Source organism: Ammospiza caudacuta, chromosome 4, assembly GCF_027887145.1.
Source record: "Ammospiza caudacuta isolate bAmmCau1 chromosome 4, bAmmCau1.pri, whole genome shotgun sequence".
Taxonomy (NCBI): domain Eukaryota; kingdom Metazoa; phylum Chordata; class Aves; order Passeriformes; family Passerellidae; genus Ammospiza; species Ammospiza caudacuta.
Window position 1 is genome coordinate 22,081,634 of NC_080596.1, and position 20,043 is coordinate 22,101,676.

General features: G+C 42.0%; 1 protein-coding gene across 2 annotated transcripts in view; it reads right to left on the reverse strand.

Moving 5' to 3' along the window:
• SLC10A7 (solute carrier family 10 member 7) overlaps nt 1–17,699 on the reverse strand; it is a 139,596-nt gene extending 121,897 nt beyond the window's left edge. The window contains exons 1-4 of one of the 2 annotated variants that reach the window (XM_058803459.1): nt 17,533–17,699; nt 14,106–14,188; nt 9,946–10,082; nt 5,385–5,460 (exon numbers count right to left, since the gene is read on the reverse strand). In XM_058803459.1, the coding sequence (XP_058659442.1) occupies nt 5,385–5,460; nt 9,946–10,082; nt 14,106–14,188; nt 17,533–17,632 (396 nt within the window). In that variant the 5' untranslated portion in view covers nt 17,633–17,699. Of the gene's footprint in view, nt 1–5,384; nt 5,461–9,945; nt 10,083–14,105; nt 14,189–17,532 lie in introns of those variants that run through there. The other variant, XM_058803460.1, reaches the window with a different exon arrangement.
• Between the last annotated feature and the right edge of the window lie 2,344 nt (nt 17,700–20,043).

Genomic DNA, 20,043 nt, shown 5'->3' on the forward strand with positions numbered 1-20,043 from the left:
AAGAGCTTGGAGCTGAAGTGCTTGACTGGGGATTTCACACATCTCATGTTAGCCTGGATTTGCTCCACTAAATTAAGAGCAGAGCTGTATTCCTTTGAAAATCCCCCTCCCTCTCAGCAGTTTGACTAGTGGGTTTGTACTACAGCTACTATTGATAAACAAAAGGAGATCAGTGAGGGAAGGGAAAAACCCCAAAGACTCCCAATTGCTTTGGGTTATGGAAGACTTGAGAAGATATGAGGAACTCTGGAGAGACCTAATGGAGCTGCATGACTGGGACACATTTCAGTGATGAAATTCATATTGTAAGTCATAATTTGGGCTCCTCCTATGCATTCATGGATATAAAATGCACTCACCACTCAGGGAAGGAAAAAACCCTAAGTATCAATAAATAGCTCAATAAAAAACCATCTGCTCAAAGCACAGCAATGATAAAAGAAAAGTAAACTCTTAGGATACATAAAAAATTAGACTGTAATACTAGAATAGAGTTTAATAGCACAACAGCTCCTATGTACATACAAAGCTTCTGCTGACACAGTTCTTTATATTTGTACATATCAAGTACAGACATTTTGCCTAAATTTGTCCTCCAACTTTCTCATATTTCCAAGTGAATTCAGTACAGTATCTAATAGTAGAATTATCTAATTTTATTTAGAATTGTTTAATCCGTCTAGGCAGACAAAATTTACTACTTAGGAAAGGAAAAAAGCATAATGATATTTCTTTTCCTTTTACAGTATCACATTTAAAAACAATAACATTAAATTACTTATCCTTTCATAAAGAAAACCTGGTCATGTGAATATTTTAAGGGCAATCTGGATATCAAATTTTATACAACACTACTGACTTACATTTAGAGAGGAAAAACTATATTATAGAAGATAACTAAACACCATGATACAGTTTATTTGAAGATCTTAAAAAATTCTGTTTCATAATGTTCATGTGTTACCTTCCAAGGGTAAACACTCATGGTACACTGGTGCATCAGTGTATGAATCACAAACCATTAGAGCTTGTACTTCTTTTTATGAATTTTGTTTTGTTTTCTAAAAGGTTAATGTACATGTATATACAGTTCAAAGAACTTCAGATATTTTTAGAGAAATCAATATCTTTCCTGTGACTTTACAGTAGTGTTAGAGTTCACTTTTTCTTTATTTCTACTAAAAATAAAAAAAAGAACACCGAAAACACAGAGACAAAGGAATTTTCCAGTCTTCATTTCTCAGAAACTATTCATGTGCTATGTTTTTCAAAATATCATTTAAAATTATTGTATATAATTTTTTGGGTAATTGTTGCTGCTCTCCCTTGATTCTGTCTCAGAAAGGTTAGTTGTGGATCTTGCAAATTTGTAATCAGTTTTATGTTCTACATCTGCTTCAAAAATCAAATCTAAAAATCAATAATAGAACTATTTCTTTACTTTATACCTTGTTTCATTAACACCTTTCTGGCTTTCTTCATTTTAGATTATTTCATATTTCAAAATCTTGTCTTGCATGTGCAACACCTTGTTTTACATAAGGACATAGCAGAGCCACATTAAAGTTGAAAACAAAATAATAAAATAAAGCAGCACGTTGATCAAGATGTTTTCTACAAGCCATAGCTCAACTGAACAATAACAAAAAAATCCTCAGTGGTTGTGTGGTGTATGAGATAGCAAAATAGCCAAAGTATTCTTCAACAAAATGAGCTGTCTGCCATGATTTATCTGTACAATTCCATCACAGCTCCTGCCTGTTATGTTACACTTTCCAAAAGTATGTCATTAAGCTGCCATAAAAGTCATCACAAATTGCTTTTTCTCCCAAACTGATAATAGACTTATAGATCTAATTTTCAATCTCTTTTCTTCATTACTTTGATTCTTAAGGAGAGTATGACATTTGCTGTCTGAATACTTTGTAGTAATACCTGGCATCTCTACAGCACTTCTGTCTGAGTATCTCTGAGCTTTTAATAGGTTTGTCTTAACACTGCCTTGAAATGATGACATATTTATTTTTCTCTATTGCAGACTCTTAAAGAAATTGTTTTTATAATTTCACTGAAAAACTACAAGACTTGTTGAAAAAAAATGACACAACAAAGCCTTCAGTGCTGTCAAGCTACACCATTAAAATCCTGACCCTTCACAGCACAAGAGCAAAGAAAAAATGTGAGGCCTCCTGGTTTTCATTCCAATTTTTTTATCTTCATGGACTGTCCTCTACACAAAACATGAGAACTGATTGACAGAAACAACTATGTAATTGAGAAATTAAACAACAAATTACAAATTAGATTTTCATTCTTATGGTGATCCCACCTCATTTTTTCACCAGTTCACGTATGAAACTTTTTTCTGTTCATATAGGCCTTCATATGTACCAAAATAACATTCAGTACTTGAAACTGGCCTTGCTAATGAGCTAAGTGCATTTGTGACAAAAGCTAGGAGCAGGCTGGTTTAGAAAGTTACTTGCAGGGTTAATGAAAGTAACACAAGAAAAGATCACAGGAGCAATGATGGAAAATCAGGGTGAAGGAGAAACAGAGAAGAAAGCAAGTTTCCCTTTTATTATCTCACCACCAAATTTTCCAATTAATATGCAGCAAAATCCACCACCCAAGTAGCCTCTAATGATGTATGTCACTTTTGAAGCACTTGACCAAATACTTAATTACCCTGTCCCAGGCCAATAAAATATAGATCTTATATCAGATTTTTTCAGCAATGATCTTCAAACACTTCACAAATGTGCTATTATGCACCACAGCCAACCCCAGAGAGACAGTAACTCACTCTGTTTTACCCAAAAGGTTGATGAGAGAGCTAAAAATAGAGACCACATTTCCCCAGCCCCAGGGGTACTACTTCTCCCATGACACAGGGCCTGATATTTCTTTGAGAATACCCCAAGTCCAAAATGACAATTAGCAGTCATTTCTACTTAGACAAAGAAACCTAAACCCCTCTACACTCTCATAGCACAGGCAGCCACCACAGCTCTGAAGTGCTGTGTTTCAAGACATCCAAAGAAGTCTTCAGAGCAGTTATTGAGGGTGTGCCTGTGCTCTACAGCAGCAGGACACTTCCCAGACTAATTACTTCCCGTGGAGCTTCATGCTATATCCCTTCTGAGCAAGCTCATTCATCTTCATATTCCACTATGCAGTGTAGATACATCCTCAGACAAATCAATTTCTCTAGGTAAGGGATACACATTTCTTGAGGCAAAAACCATTTCAAGAAGCATGATTATGACCAAATACTCTCACAGTACAACCATTTGTATTTCCAATTGACTCCCAGGTTTAAATTCCTTCTATTTCAGAATGGATTCAAACTGAAATGGGAAAAAATGCAGTGTTCTGCTTATATCAGAACAAGAACTACATCAGTAACAGCTCAGCTGAAGTCTGGCAAGGAGAGGTGTGAGACTGTTTTCCTCCCCTAGCATGAGGGATGTGATTTGCTCATCCTCAGAAGAAAGATTAATCTGAACAACAAAGAAACATCAAATCCCAAAAATATGCTTGCATTGGAAATGTGCTCAAGTCTGGAAATAACTTTGCCATGTTTTGTCTACACTGAGCTTCTTTAAAGGGAGTTTTTCCTTTACAGACTCTCTTAGAGCCTGACTGAGAACCCCCAGTTCCCAAGGCCCAATTCTTGAATCACCCTCTCTGCTGTCAGCAACTATCTGTAAAACTTACTACAAAGTATGCATTTTTACATTCCTCTAACACCAGTTTGGCACAGAAGAATCAGAGTTCAAACTTTACCTTGTTGGTGATTTATACAACCACACAATGGGAAAGCAGCTATTTTTCAGGTATAAAATGCACACACCCTCACCACCCCTGAAGGACACTACCATAAGAAAATGCTTTCTAATGATAAGAAACTAAAGTACCTCTCTCCCTCCTGTATGATGTGGCTTTCTTTTTCACCAATCTTACTGTCGTTTTTCCAAAGGATCTTTACCCTGTTCCGAGGATAGTACAAACAGTGCTGAATGAGCACTCACTCAATTAATCCTCACTGTTCACTATCTGGTATCTTGCTGTAATTTACAGCATCTACATGTAGAATCATAACTGGAAAACCTCTCATTTCTCTGTTGATCACTATTGGGCACTTGAATTATTTCTTCATAGTAACTACTCCCCAGGACCTCCATCAGACAATTTTATGGTTCTTTTTTCAAGGTAGCAAACTGGCAGACAGTGATGTGCATCAGGATTGCCCATAATTAGAGATGGTTGACTTGAAATACTTTGGGTCTCTCTTCAGAGGATAAAGCAATTAAACAGCACTTTGTCAGTACAAAGTACAACTTCAATCTCTTTCAGTGCTATCATGTGTTTTCAAAGCTGACATTAATCGGTCCCAAGAGCCTGAACTCAGAAAATGAGAAGTTCACAACTAATGGCCATATTTAAAACATGTGGTTGAAGCGAACCACCCAACCTCACACAGGAGTTCTATGGCTGAATTAAGATTTGCCTTTAGCCCTTCAGAATAGCATCCAACAGCCCCGGGTGTAAATCCCATCTGTCAATGTTAATTCCCTCCTTTCTTCACCTACCAGGTCTCCTCCACCTTCAGCAGCTAGGAGGAAGGAAATCTAAAGGAAACAAGCTCATTAATTAGCACAGCTGGATTAATTTCCTAAATGCCATTTATCTGGCCTTCCTGAAAACAGCAAGTGCTTTGTGGATAAAGATGAGACTGAAATTATACCAGAATATGCCATTTTAAGGCAGAAATTTATCACTACCAAGCTGAGTTTATACCAACAACTTCTATTCCAGGATTTCCTATCTGTTGAGAGCTTTGCATTGCATCCCCGTCAGAGAACTCCACATTCCCTGAATTTTCACTTCATGCCGTCTCAAATAACAATCTAAGATTTAAATCTATGTTTGTATTGCCATGTCCCTTGATACATTTGCAGCTTCAAGCTTGAGAAACTCCTACTACAGGACCTCTAATACTGAATACACCCAAAGAATCTCTGCAAGGGCACAACTGCACTGCAAATCTATTGGTCTATGCAATAACTACAACCGAGCACAGGAACATTATAGAGTTTTGGATCTCCAGTGTAGCAATCACCAGAAATCTCCCAACACTAATTTCTAGCAGAAACCTTTGTATCACCTCAGAAAAGTGAGTTTCTTTCAGTTTCACCCATACCAGCATGTAACATATCACTGTTCTCCTTGTTTAACACCAAGTCAACAGCCAACCCCTCATTCCAGAATGCTTTACAAACCACAGTAGCGTCACATTTCTGCCTGTGCTTTGCCACTTGAGTTCATCATCAATAAATACTCATTTGAGTATGTTTAAAAAAGCCAAAATGCAAACTCACCTCATTCCCACCAACAGCTTTGGTTAAAATTACAGCAGAAGACACAGGAGGTGGCATACAGCCCACTGTCTGCAAGCTGAAAACAACAAAAAGAATGTTACATTCCTTACAGGAGGCAAACACAAAGCAACCTGCTACCTTAAAATACCAAAGAGCCAAGTAAAATCCTATCACCTGTGCAGTGCAATCAGTTTCCAATCACTTCCAGCCCTGTACTAGGAAAGGCACTCCTGCTGGCAGCATTTCTGTGCCATCTCTCACCAGTCAGCACAGTGAAGTGTCATGTCACCATGCAAAAAGCACAAACACTTAACCTCTCTGTGACTCCACTTCCCCATCTGTAGTCCTGCAGCTCTCATTCACAAAGGTCTCTATACATCTATCACAGACTTCCAGATAAAATCACCTGGCTGCCATCAAAGCATCAACAGCTTTCTCTCACACTTTAGAAATCCAAGGTACCCTATTATTATTGTCATTTCGTAGCATTGTTTGTGCAGCAAAGTTATTGAATTGCACAATAAATGCTGTTTCAAAGTAAGAAAGAAGTGGTGAGCTTTCCTTTGTTTTCAAAGACAGCCCACAAAATCACACCATGATAAATTACAATTAAATCTGGGGCTAAGTAAAATAGGGCTTCTAATGAAAAACTGTGTTGACTTGGAAGGAACAGTAATGAATGGAATAAAATAGATTGAAAAATCCCCAAAAGTGTGGAATCTACATATGTTTTCAAGCATCAGAGCTTGAGATTCTAATTCAGAACAATCAATTACTAGTGGTAAACTACTTTGCATTTGTAACCACATCAGTATAACCCCCAAGAAAGGCAATGCCAAAAAGCTGCAGCAAACAGAAGTACTAAACCCAGGCACCAGGGTGCACATTGCAGTGCAATTAATATTCTACAAACATACAAAAAGCTTAAAGAGAAGAAACAGGTAAGTGACAATGACAGCATTCCCTTTGTCAGCTACAGACACTGTGGGAAAAGAAGAGGCAGCCAATGTAAGCATTACATAAATCCAACCACAAGGTGCCAAGCAGCACCTTGGAAGCACAGAGCAAACTTACAGTGAAATAAGCTATGGCAGCAGAGAGTTGTCAGCACATAGCAGAATAAGCTCACATTGAAAAGAAATGAAATACAGGAAAAAGAAATGGTGCAGCAAAGTCTGGAAACATAGAGGAAAATATACAGCAGGCAAACAAAGACATGGGTCCTGATATCCATCTCCTACACTGTGATACAGTTATCTCTCCTGTGTGGCAGCCAGCTCCTCAAACTTCTCACCTGCTCTAATAAGGAGTGGATTAAATTCAGAGTTATCCAGAGAGGTACAAAATGTGTGCAAGAGCATTCATCTCAGCTGGCAGGGATTTTCCATACTATAAGGGAAAGATTTAATCATACAACCTCTGTTAACCCTCTCAAATTGAAAACAACATATTTGGGATTAAAAATAAAAATCCCTATCAAGCAATATTAATCTAAAAAAAAAAAAAACTGGTACAAACTAAAAGGATATATTCTTAATTGAGTGTATGGAAATATGTGCCTGTAAACTTTTTTTTCAGTTTGTATCAACCACACAATTCTACCAATATATAAACAGACTCCTCTAATGGCCAACAGACTACCAGAGATAACAACCAACCAACTCCTACTTTCCACTGGATCAGGCCATGCTGTGAGTACTAACATCAGGGGCCAGACATTTTCTCTTCTGCTGATATCACTACAGACAACTGAGCAGCAGTCTGAAGTCACAGGTTTCAGATGTGAAAGCTCCAAAATTGTACCTTATACCTGATCTTTGCATCTCATGCCTCACCACCTGTGCTGTAAATGCTACATGCTAAACTGGAGAAAAGGTGAATCTGTCCATACAGATAATATTAATTAAAAATAATTAATAACCTGCTTCATGCTCCTTTTCAAATAGATGTTGTCAATGCAAAACCCGATCAACTAACAAAAAAATTAAATTATAAGATGCTTGGGAGGATGTCAGTTTCTCCTCTATTTTATAAATTTCAAATTAATTGCAAAGCAATAAACTTCCTAATATCATCCCAGACAGAGAGGGGGGGGAAAGAAAAAAATCCCCCTCAGCTGAAGAAACACAGATGAAAAGCTGGTACCACCTGTTGTCATTATAGTGCAAGAGTTCTATTGTCAGTATATTGCAAGGGTTCCATATTGCTAGAGTTTTGTACCTCCTTGATGTTTCTTGTAGGCATCTCCTCTAAGCACTGACTCTTCCTTATCCTCACAGTCACCAACTGACTCCAGTTCCCCTCAGACAACCAATCCACTCTTTTATAACACTGTTCTTATTGGCTACAGCTGTGGCCTGTTAACATCAGGCCTGTTCCTAATCTCTAGCAATTGGCTCAGCTGCAACTCTTTAGGGGATAAGATTACTTTCTATACTACTTTTATTTACCTATATTCTATTCCCCTACAAGCACCCAAACCTGCCTCTCAAATAACACTTACAGTAAAAACAGACCATTAGAGAGGATGGGAGAAGCTACCATGCATTGTGAAGCAAGATGGAAAAGGTTCTGTGGGCTGTGCCCTTCAGGCATAACCTTGGGTAGGGAGCAGTGGAGAGCTGCAGGGCCCAGGGAGCCACCCTGCCAAGGGTGCTGCCTGCCCTTGGGAGCACATGCCTGTTTTTCCAGCCCTTTGGAGGGCTACCAAGCAGCCTCCACCACATGCTGTGCTAAATGGTGATAAGGAAGCAACTTTGCCCAAACCTGCTCCCTTCCCTGTTTTCCTTAGTGTTTCTAAGGGAATAAAAACTTCAGCTGTGGGGCATGAGAATGAACTTTTGTTTACACAGAGCTGCCACAGCACAGTCCCTCACACACACAGAGGCACATGCTTTGAAATGTGTTATTCTAAATTAGGACAGAGCTCAATATTTTCTCACCTGCATCACCCTGTACAGCTCTGAGCATGGCCTGAACAGCAGTACTTCTAAAGAAAGCACTCTTAAAAAAAACCCCAACCAAACCACCTTAACTGAACTCCTCAATCTGATAATTCTTTCAATGAAGCCTCAATACAGAGTTACTGCACCAAAAGATAAAAAAGCCAAATCAGAAGCAGTACTCAAGGAACAAGTGCTTGAAAGGCAGCTTGAAGCACACAGAAGTGCAGCAGCTCACTAGTAGGACACAGACACACTCTCATGACACATGAGCCTGGTTTAGGCTCCACATTTAGAGAGACAAATGCACAAGTATTTCTTTTCTTTGCAAAAACACATACATCCCAAGTGTTACAACCAGTTTTACAAGTGTGCATGCATATACATATAATTATACTCAGGTGTGCAACAAATCATGTCACTCAAGTACTAAGAACCAAAGGGGCATAAGACTCATGGGAAAGAAGGAATGAGACATGCTTCATGGAACAAAAAAACCCCACAAAAATCTCTTTCACCTTGCACTTCAGAAAGGATTAGGAAGGAATTTTGGCTACTGTGGAAAATCACATATTTCTCCTAGCTGAGGAAAAACTTCACTATTATTTTATTGTAAAAAATACCCTTTACTGCAAATAGCTAAATACAAATGAACATCATATCTCAATCTTGTTATTTCCTTGCTTTACTGACACTGTTAAGCAAAAAAGTGTTAACTTTTAATTGATGTTGTCTCAGTGTCACCTTTTCAGTGTTATTTGGACCAATTCACACTTGGTGGAGCATCAGGAGAAGCCTCTTACAAACAAAATGAAATGCTCTTTAGGTTTAGGCCTTGTAGAAACATCAACATGAGCAGCTTTTTCATTAAACTTTTAAGACAAGGAACTCCCCAAGCAATGTTTCACCAAGCAGTAAGAAACAATGGGGATTCTTTCAGTAGTTTTCTGAAATAATTGATTTTTAACATTCAGACATTCCAGTATACCTGCATGGCACTAAGTATTGACTCCCATTTCAAAAAAAAAAAAACCTTTTAACTTTTCTTTTTTACACAACATCTATCCCTAGTACACCATCCATGCAGCTTTGCACATTGGTAAGATTTAAAACACACTGTTTTCATGGTACCTTAGTTTCTGCTCATCACAAAGTTCTTGTCCTATAAAAACTTTACTCTTTTTTTCCCCATAATTTAGCTGGAAGCTGATACTGAAGCCATGCAAGAAATGCTCAACACAAACTACTTAAAAACAGAAGACCAGTATGTGGCATACACAATATTTATTTATTCATATTCATGGCTTTTCCTTCAGCATTTCTTTTCTTTCCTCCCCACCTTCCTTGAGACCCAACCCATCACTTCAGCTGTGTTTTGTGAAAAAGAAAGCTAATCTGTTGCAACCCCACACATAAGACTGTCCAGACCTTCTGAAAATGAGAGCAGGTTCCTGAAGGGATAATCTTTGCATGTACTTTGTTTTCAACAGCAAAGCGCTGAAGCACAAAACACAACCAGCAAAATCTGTTCACAGTACCACAAAATACCAGTTGCAGGATAAGCAGACCTTTAAGATGACAGCTACAAATATATTTCACTCCATTATACTTAAACATACCCTTTTAAAAGCCATTCATTTATAGGTGTGATTGATAACAGCTGAAGAAAGACCCATATTGCTGTTGGGAAGAACACAAGTGTAAAAATCTGGACAAAAAGGTGTAGTTTCACATGCATCAAAGCACTTGTCAGCTCCTGCAAGAGAAAAAGAAGAGAGGAAGTTGCAGTCATAACAGCTGAAGTAAGATCATATTTGTGCTTTTAAAACTAGGATCAGCTTTACCATACAAAAGGAGTGCATGTCAAAAAGTCACCTTTAGGGATCATCTGATCTCTTTAATAATGAAGTACATCCAGGCAACATAAAAGCTGTCTGCTCCTGGGCATTTTTCCACAAGAATTGTCCAGCACTTCAATAATAGTGTAGCTCTCAGAACTGCAGCTTTTCAGCAGGCAGCCTTAGCACTTTGTCATGGCTTCAAACCTGTGTTAACTGCACTGATGGCTGTTTACTTTACTGACTTTCCATAGCAGGAATCATGAAAACTTGTAGTGAGGACAAGATTTCAGGTTCCTCTGTCTAAAGAGAGCCACATATGCTGATTCTCATTTATACTATTTAGAAAAAAAAGGATGTCTATGCATGTTTGTATCTCCAACCATTCATTTATGGTGTCAGGGGTTGTTTTTTTATGTTTGATGTTTTTTCCCCAAAAGCAAAGTAGCAGACTTTGATAATTTATTGTATCAAAAGGAAATTTATAGGAACAAAAAGAAGTCTGATGAAGAATAACAAAGAAAGAATGCTAAGACCATAACAAGCTAAAAACTGTTAAGCCATAAATTTCAGAGAAATAAAGTCTAAAATACCACTGGAGACTCAGAAAACAACAAAGAAAAACTTAATTTTAAATAGTGTAAGAGCACTCCAGAGAGGTGATCAAGTACCCTTAAAGAAAAAAAACTCTTCTGCTACCTCTGTGTCTGTTTCTCCCTTTTCAGGCACTTCAAGGACCTTCCACACAGGTTTTTGAGCACAAGGAAATTCAATTCATTTCAAATCTCACAGACTGAGAATAAAAATCCCTCTTCCTTTCTCTCACAGTAACTTGCACTTTTCTCAAGTAAACAACGCAAAAGAACTGACAGCACTCTTACTCAAAATCTAATTTGCTGGGATTCTCCAGCTGACACTCCAGATGCATTAAACATATCTATCTATCTGTATCTTACATACAGAAGTACCCTAATATCATATTTTTACAATTGGAAAATGCCTCAAAACCAGAGGGTTTTAAGAATACTCTGTGATACCTCCAAACCAAAACTCAAGACAGAAAGAAAGCCTCACTGTAACTTCCAGGGAGCAAGGAAGGTGATACAACACACCCAATCTACTGCATGGAGGAATGCTGTATTGATGGAACAAATTTTTGCAGATCTAAATTACCAATCTTGAAAATGTCTCCAGTGATTGCCTTTGAGAATAATAATAGTTCTTTAGATAATATTAGAATAAATTATTTAGATAATACAATAATATTATTGTAATATTATGCCTTAGACTGGATGATCACAGCATAAACTGTGATAAAGCAAACAGCCTTCACCCTCTTAAACAATTTACAAGGACTTATCCAAAAATACATCTGCCACCTCAAAAAAGTTGCTGGAAGCTGCTGGTGAGGACTGTGTTTCTGCACACCAGACAGAACGGGTTACCTTGTCTTCCCCAGTATTTCACACCCTTTAGGGAGCCCATCCCAGCCTCCCCCTGGCTGGTGTGGGTCCCTGTTGCCATCCAGGCACTCTTCTGATAGTCACAGCTGGACTCCTCTGAGCAAATACCCACACAGAGCCAACAGTGTTTTCAGTGCCTCGCCAAATTCCTCGTTGAAATGGATAACTCAAGTATGTGATTTAATTTCTGGGGCCCTATGGGAGGTATTTGCTTTAAAAGAGCAAGCTATCCAGTCACTGCAAACTGAAATAACATTATATTAAGGTGGAATGAAATGTTCTTGTTAGAGAACACTGAGTGTTTCTACAAATCTAAGAGGACCTTGGTCACCTCTGGTTCTGAAAGTGTAACAAGGCCATGCACAGACAGGCACTCCTTGAATGTTGCCAATTATTCTGTAAAATGCTTTCCGAACACACTAGCAAAATTTTTTGAGCATGCATTTACACAGCAGATTAAACCAGAAGTGTAACCTTAAATTATTTCTAATTATTTCAAAATTATTTCTAACTATTTCAGATTTATCAGAAGGCCTCTGTTAACACTTACAAACTTTTCATCCTGTCATAAAGCATACAAACACTAGTTTCCATCTAACTAATACATTATCTAAGGTAGAACACTTGATACACAGGTCAAGAACAAATAAAGCCAAAAGCAAAAACCATATACTTTGCAATCCAATAAAAAGGCATATTGAGTAATAATACCAACTTTAGGTTGTGCTTTAAACAACTAAAACATGCCTCAAAGTATTTTAATAAAAACATGACCTGGCCACCTAACACATATAAGGATTGTTTTTAACATACGCTTTAGAAAGTTATTGCACAAGCTACAATGTGAGAAATTATTTTCTAATTCTGGCTTCTATCTCCATGGCAGAAATTCAGGAAAGGCCTAGCTCATTCATGAAGCTGGATGACAGCACCAGCCCTGACTGCTGCTCCCAAAGCAATCTGAGATCAGCTCCCTGAACATAAACATCTTGTAAAAACTTCATTTATATCAATATATTGCTTTTAATACCACAGATGGAAAAAAGTTATGTAAGTTCAAAGTAAGACATGACACATTGCCTAGAAAACTAGCAGTCACATCACCTTAACTGGAAGGAGTTAGATGTAAGCTAGCATGGAGAATTTAATCAAGACTTTGACAATGCTACTGATTTCTCACAGCTGCTTTACAAAAACATGGTTTCAAGGATACAAACTAGTGAAAGGGAAAAAAATATATTTTTTTCTCTGCATGCAAAGATTCCTAAGCCTGAAAGAGTAAAAAGTCCACTCTATTAATACTACACAGGTTTGTGTTTTGAGTTCTCTTCTCTGTGGAAGAGAATGCCTCTCCACAGCCTATTTCCATTAGGATTAGTTACCATTCCAGGCAAACAGATAACAGGGCTCTTCCTGCATCCCCACAAGGCTGCTACAGAGGTGACTAAAGTTCCCAAGTTCACTTACACTGTGTCCTGGCAGAACTAGAAGTCCTAGTGCCAAAACTGTCAGGAGACAGCAAAGGAGAGGACAGCCATCAACTCAAACACCTCCTCCACTTGAAAGTTCACCACTACAACCATAAGAGAGAATGGAGGTGGAGAGACTTTTTTTGTTGTTGAGTGCACAGTGTTCACTCAAATCCTAGTTCACCAGGAGATAATTGGATAAATTTGTGATGATTCTTTCAGGCATTAGTATCATGCAACTTATGAATAGCATCCCCTGTTAGTCAACAGCATAAAGGAATCAAAAAACTAGATTAGCAGAGACGTGCAGTGTTTCATTTCAACTCTGGCTGCTCCTTCTCTTCTTGGCACATAGCCATCATCTCCTTTCTCCATGATTCCTTCATCTCTTCTGAATCCCAGACTGTTCCTCTTTGAATAACAAGTGACACAAAATTTTAAACAAATTCCAGTGCCTGTGATATGCACCAGAGTGCAGGTACCTCAAGTCCACCTGTCCACAACAAAATCCTATGGGAAAACATTACCAAGACTTTGCCCTTGTATATTGACACTGTATCTGCACAGGAACCCTTCTGTGCTGACCCCAGCTGCTGCCCTGACCCTACCAAACAGGGTAACCTAAAGCCACCAGGTCTTTGTTCCCAGCAATCCAGGAGTGAACAGCTGCATCCCACCCTGATTTGGGTTTGGGCCACAATCAGGGTGTACATCCAGTCCCCAAATTGTGCTCATCACTTCCATTTAGTTAAAGCTGTGCAGAGACAAACCGCTCACCCTCTGGGGATGGGTGACATTTATTCACAATATCCCTCTCATCATCCTCATTGCCTTGTGAAGCACCTTCTAATATCAAGGAGGGCTATTCCTTAAACATCTAACATTTATCTTCTCTTGCTAGCCATCCTCCCAGTACCACCACCATTCCAATTACATTCAAATCTGATCAAAAGGAACACAAAAATTTTTTAGAGCATAACAGGAATGAAGAAATGAGAAATTACAGTACCTCAGTTTTTAAGGAGAGTCCACTGTTAAAGAATATAGCTGAAACAGCAATGTAAGTTATGGTAATTTCTGGTTTCAGGGGTCCTAAAAAATACAGATGTAGAGAATAAAGTGAGTTACAGTCAAAGGGAAAATAATATGCATATATCAGAGTAAGTGAGAATACTTAAAAAATACCTGGAGAAAGTCTAATCAGTAAAGTCTCTAATAAAAAGAATGGCATTTCTCTCAAGTTACAGAAAGCATTATATTCATTTTTAAATAAAAGTAAACCAGTGAGTGCAGAGTGAGTTAAGTCATCATATAAATTTGACTTCCATGATTAGAGGCCACTGGGAACTCACAGACAAATTTTGGAAATTTGAAAATGGGGAGCCTTTCACATTGCTGCAATCAGACTATCCCTACAGCATCAGCAAACTCAAACCATACACCCCAGTAAAAATATTAACTGGGCCATTGACATCCCTCACACAGCTCCCTCTCACTTCTTTCCCTACAACCCACACACACCTGTCTGGCTGCCTGCACAGAAGAACCCAAATCACACCTTGCAATCATTTCCTCGGGGCAATACAATTCTGTTATTTCCCTCACAACAGAAAATGGTTCCAAATGGTTCATTCCAGCCCCACAATAACACATTTCAGACACTGCTGCAGTGAGAGCAGCAGGGGCAGATGCCTGCACCACCAAGGGTTCCAATGTATTAAAGGCTTACATTTGTATATATTTATATACTTTTTCAGGGAGATTAAAATATAGTCTTTTTTTACGCTCCTATAAAAATGACAAATTCTCTTAATACACTTTGCCTTCAGAGGCCACCAGGCATAAAATGTATGTGTTCATTTTTTCATGAGCATTCAACCAGATATTACATTAGAAAGAAAATACGAGCAGTCTACTTAGGACCAAAGTAATATCCTCACTCTACAAGTGACCCCAAACTGTCCTGAGCAAAACTGCAGCAGCAAACAAGGCAGCCTTGACTCAGCACTGCAGGAGAGAGGAACCTTTCTGCTCCCCTGGATGAATGACACATTGATGGTCACACTGGAGTAGGGTCAGTGGTCCTTAAATCAAAGGGACTTGACTGTACAAGTCAAATTTGCATCTCAAGTCATTTCAACCCAAATCCTACTCTCAGAGAGAACTCTGCTGACAAGACACTAAAACTGTGTTTGCCAAACACCCAAAAAAACCCAAAAGAAACAAACAATCAAAAAACCCCACCAAGCTACATAGATGTAAGACTACGGTAAAAACGAGACAGGAAATGCAAGAGTTAACAGTTGCAACAAAGCACATAACTAGTTGCAGAATTATGGCACATTAACTGAATAGTTGGGGGGGAAAAAAACCTCAAAAGATTACATAAGTATATATATAGCTCTACAGAAAACTGTATTTTATAGACACAATTACCTCTTTTTTCTAATCCTTTAAAAGATTAGAGTCTCTGTGTACATGCACATACAGCAGACAGGCAGTGGGTTAATCTGGCTACAACAGGGGTTCTCCAGGACTCAGTTTTTTCTGGTTTCTGGTTTTTCACTGGCTACCTGAACTCCTTCTCCCAGGAGAAGCCTCTACCACCAGAGCAAGCACACACTCGAGGAGCACAGGGAACTCTCTCTGGCCACAACAGAAAAATTCTTTTCACAAAGGAACTAAATGGGCTCATTTATCAAATAGGAAAACACACAAAAATGTCTTGGCTTATGTCATGGAGGTGACAACAACACAAATCTTTGTTATTTATGGCACAATCTTCCACGGGCATGGATGCTGGACCATCCATACCATTCACTAAAGCCCTGCAAATTACCGTGCATGGCTTTGTCAGCTGGAAGATGACAAACTAAGGTTTTTCCTGTGTTGATACTTCCCAGCCCTCACCTCTTTCTGCTTTTAAAAAGAAATATTTTTCTTCCTCAGAGCACAGAGATCCCATGGTTTCAGAGGAGGGATACCACCATGGGGAACAAGTGCTCGCTACTTTCAATCAATCCTTCCAAGATTTTTCAAGCAAGTTGTCCCAGGAACAATACAGTCTCAAAGCTTGACATCTCTTTGCAGCAGGATAATTTAATGAAGTGCTCCATCATAGTGCTTCCATGCAGGAAGTGAGCCGAGGAACAATTATCTCCCGTTCTAGTTCAAAGGACCTCCCACACGGCTGCTCACAATCAGCCCGGCACTCAAAGCAGAGGGGGACAAAACACCTAATTCTATCAATCGCAAGTTGTCTCTAAGGTGTGCAGAAAACACAGCGCAGATCCTGCGAAAAGCTCCACGTGGGTTCTGTTCACCCCTGCAGAACAGCACACCGATGTCAGAGGGGATCCTTGCACAGCAGGAATTTGCCTGCCCTGAACTCCATGAGGTACCAGAGCCTGAGCTGCCACAGCATGTGTTCAGAGCCATATTGTTTTAAATCACTTTCTTTTTTTCCCCAGAAGCTAAGAGGAGGGAAAAGTTTGGCTCCTCAGTGAGAAGCCATCTGTACTCAAACTTCAGCCCTATTAAGAAAAAAAAAAAATTTAAAAAAAGCACAGATATATTCTTCCTCCTCTCACATAACATGGAACTGCTAGAGGAATTCTGTTGAAGTGTTCTACATCCCTTTTCTCAGGCCACCAGAGAACAATTAGGAAGAAGAAATACAACATATAATAAGTTCTTGAAATCTGTGAATGTCTGGAGCTGAAGTTCCAATGGAAACCGACGAGGATTCACCCCAGTGTTTACACTTAAAGATACATTGTTTATGTTTAAATAACAGTGACTTTCAACAGCCCTGGTTCCGGGACACATCCAAGCCCTCCCTGCCCAGCCAGGGACAGATGTGCTTTGCCCCGTGTACGCATCTTTCACACCATCATTTCCCACAGGATCAGTTTCCCTGTTTTCTCCCACCTTCCATGAGGAAGTAAGAGGGAACCACAACGAGACAAAAAAAAAAAAATTCCAAAACTTTAAAACACAAATGTTCTACTATAAAGCGATGGAAAAGGTCTGGCCGAGCACAGCACCCGAGAGTTTACCACAGCACTCCTTCGGCTGCACCTCCAGACGGCAGCAATCCATGCCCCGAGCCGCGGGACTCGGCGCCCACAGCCCTGCAAGTTCTGGCGGAGTTGAACGGGAGCACATTCCGAGCCAGCCACGGCTCGGCTCCCATCGCTCCTGATCCCAAAGGAGCCGGACGCTGCTCCGGGCACAGATACGGTGCCGAGCAGAGGCACGGGAACACAGCGGGAGCAGCTCCCGGGATCCTGAGGAGCAGGGGCTGGCAGCAGGGAACGAGAGGAGCCCATGGAGGGCAGGGACCCCGCACGGGCGGGACGGGGCGCGGCCGCCGGGAGTTGCCGAAGTCCCGGTGCTCCCGGGAGCTCCCGCCCGCACTCCGCGCCCGCACTCACCGCCTTTGACGCCGACGCCTGGCTCCAGCCGCGCCACAGCGATGACCAGCACGATGCCGAAGATGAACCACTCCTTCCGCAGCCGCTCCAGCAGCCCCATGGCGCTGCCCGGCGCGGCGTGGCTCGGCTCCGCCCGGCGCCGCTCGGTTCGGTTCGGCCGGGCTCGGTCCGGCTCCGCTCGGCTGCTCGGGGCGGCTGCGGGCGCGGGGCGGGGCCGGCCCCACCGCCCGCCGGCAGGGCCAGCCGGATCCGCTGACGGCACAGGGCTCACCCACCGCCGCCATCGCTACCACGCGCCTCCTAATAGGCGCGCAACGCCGCGCTGCCTCCCTCACGGCTGCGCGCAAACGGGGCCGCCCGCCGGCTCCAGCCGCCCTGTCCCACATCCCCTGCTGAGGAGGACACCGCGGGCGGCGGCGGCGGGAACGGGACGGTGCCGTGGCTGCCGTCACCGGGCGGGTCGGGAAGAGCGCGGGCACGGAGCCGGCAGGGCGGGCGGGCGCGGGCCGGGCGCTGGCGGCAGGGCGGGCGCAGCGCGGAGTGCGCGCTGTTTGGGTGCATTACAGCGCCCGCGTGACGGCCGGCGCCTGACGCGCGGGGGGCGGGCGCGAGCCGGGAAGCGCTGGGGCGGGATCGGGATCCGGGATCGCTCCGTGAGGGCGGGCGCGGGCCGGGGCCGGCAGGGCAAGCAGCGATAGTGGCGCTCTCGCTGCGGGCCAGGAGCGCCGGCGGGCGGGGGCCGCCGCCGTCTCACGCACCTGTGACCGGTGTGCGCTCACGCCCGCCCTCACGGCGCTGCGCCGTCAGGGACACGTGGATCGGGATCGCCCGGGAGTTCCCATTGAGCGCCCGCCTGGCCGTTCTGGGCAGACCCAAAGGCACCCGTTCAGCCCCTGTCGCGAACAGTACTTCCCTGGTTTGCCTCAGTGCTAGAACCACTTCCATTAAAACCTCGTGTCCTAAAACCTCATCCTGGTGCTCCACCCGTGCTTTCCATTCCCTGTTCCCCTCTTGCGGCTCTTCCCCGATGGATTCATCGTCCTGCCCGGCCACAGCCACAGCGCTCCAAGCCCATGGGAGATGATAAAGCAGCAGAAGCTCTGACTTCCAGCGGCTCCCGCCAGTGCTGCCCGTCCCGCAGGGGTCCGCCGTGCCCGGCAGCTCTGCTGTGCAATTCCTGAACATCTCTGGCAAGTTTCATCCTGCACAGTCTCTGCCGATGTGTTCAGGCTTCAAGGAATAGCCCTGCCACGGGCTTTCTGCTACCAGGGAAAGAAATGCTTATAGCTGAAAGCTCAGCCGATCTCCAAGGTGTGTACATCCCTGAGTGTCCTGGGAGGTTCACTTGTGGAAAGAGGGATACATCAGAGCCGAAGTGTTTGGATATGGGAGGGAACGTGCCTTCTCCCACCCGCAAGCTGATCCAAATAGAGAGGTTTAAAATGATTGTACATTTCAGTGCTTTGCTTAAGTTTACTGAAGTACATGTTGATCCTTACTCCCTTTTTAGGAGGGAGAGACAGATGGCAAACCCCCCCTGCACTTGCCCTGTGCAACCACTGCAGGTTGGCTTTTTGGGAGACAATAAATGCATAATGTTCATCTAGAGCAAACTGTGATTAGAATGAGTGGAGGATTTGATCACTTGGAGGATTTGATTGCTGCACAGGTGAGAGAACTCAGATGAAGATGTGCAAAGTTTATCATATAAACTGTGATAAATCTCTCTGTGGATACTCACTCACAGGTGGCCCTAGTTCCAGGACATGGATCAGAGCATGCACACCTTTTCCTGTGTGGCTCTGAAAGAACACCAGCAGGGGCATGGGCCCTCTGGCCTGAACACAGCAGGAGACCAGGGAGATGTCCATGGTTTCCCTAGTAGTTCTCTTGTGAATTTGTACACAGTCCTGGAGCTCCAAACAGAGATGGCAAGGAGACTTTGCACCCTGTTCCTGGTGGTTCCACCCAGGCCAATGGGTTGCAAGATGCAGAGGCCTCACACTGCACTAGCAGGGCTAAAAGGCAGGAGCAGATCCAGCATAATTCAGGAAAAAAAATATAATAAATAATCTGTTTAGGTCAAAAGTTATGGACTCAGAAGTCAGAAGCAGCTGAATTGCATAGTGAATGAAAATGCTGCAGTATCAATTCTTGCAGAAGCTGCAGAGGGATGCAAAGCAGGGGCAGGTAAGGAGGATGCTCAGTCTGGCAATAAAATTCAATCATGCAATAAAGACAGCAGCCTCACCCTGCTTTTGCATCCTACTTTTTTCATGGTAGTAATTCTGCCCCTCACTCTTTGCAGGTGGACACTAATAATAAGTTTTTAACCTTGTTTAGTGTTCAAGTTAATTGCAGTTAATTTTGCCAGCACGTTTCAGATATTTGATCATAGCAAATCTAATTGGCAAAGGTTAGAAGCCTCAGGTTCAGCCCTAGGCTCTAGAAGGGGCTTCTCAATTTCCCCTCCAAAGGGTCACATCCTGTGCACAGTCCCAAGCCTGTTTC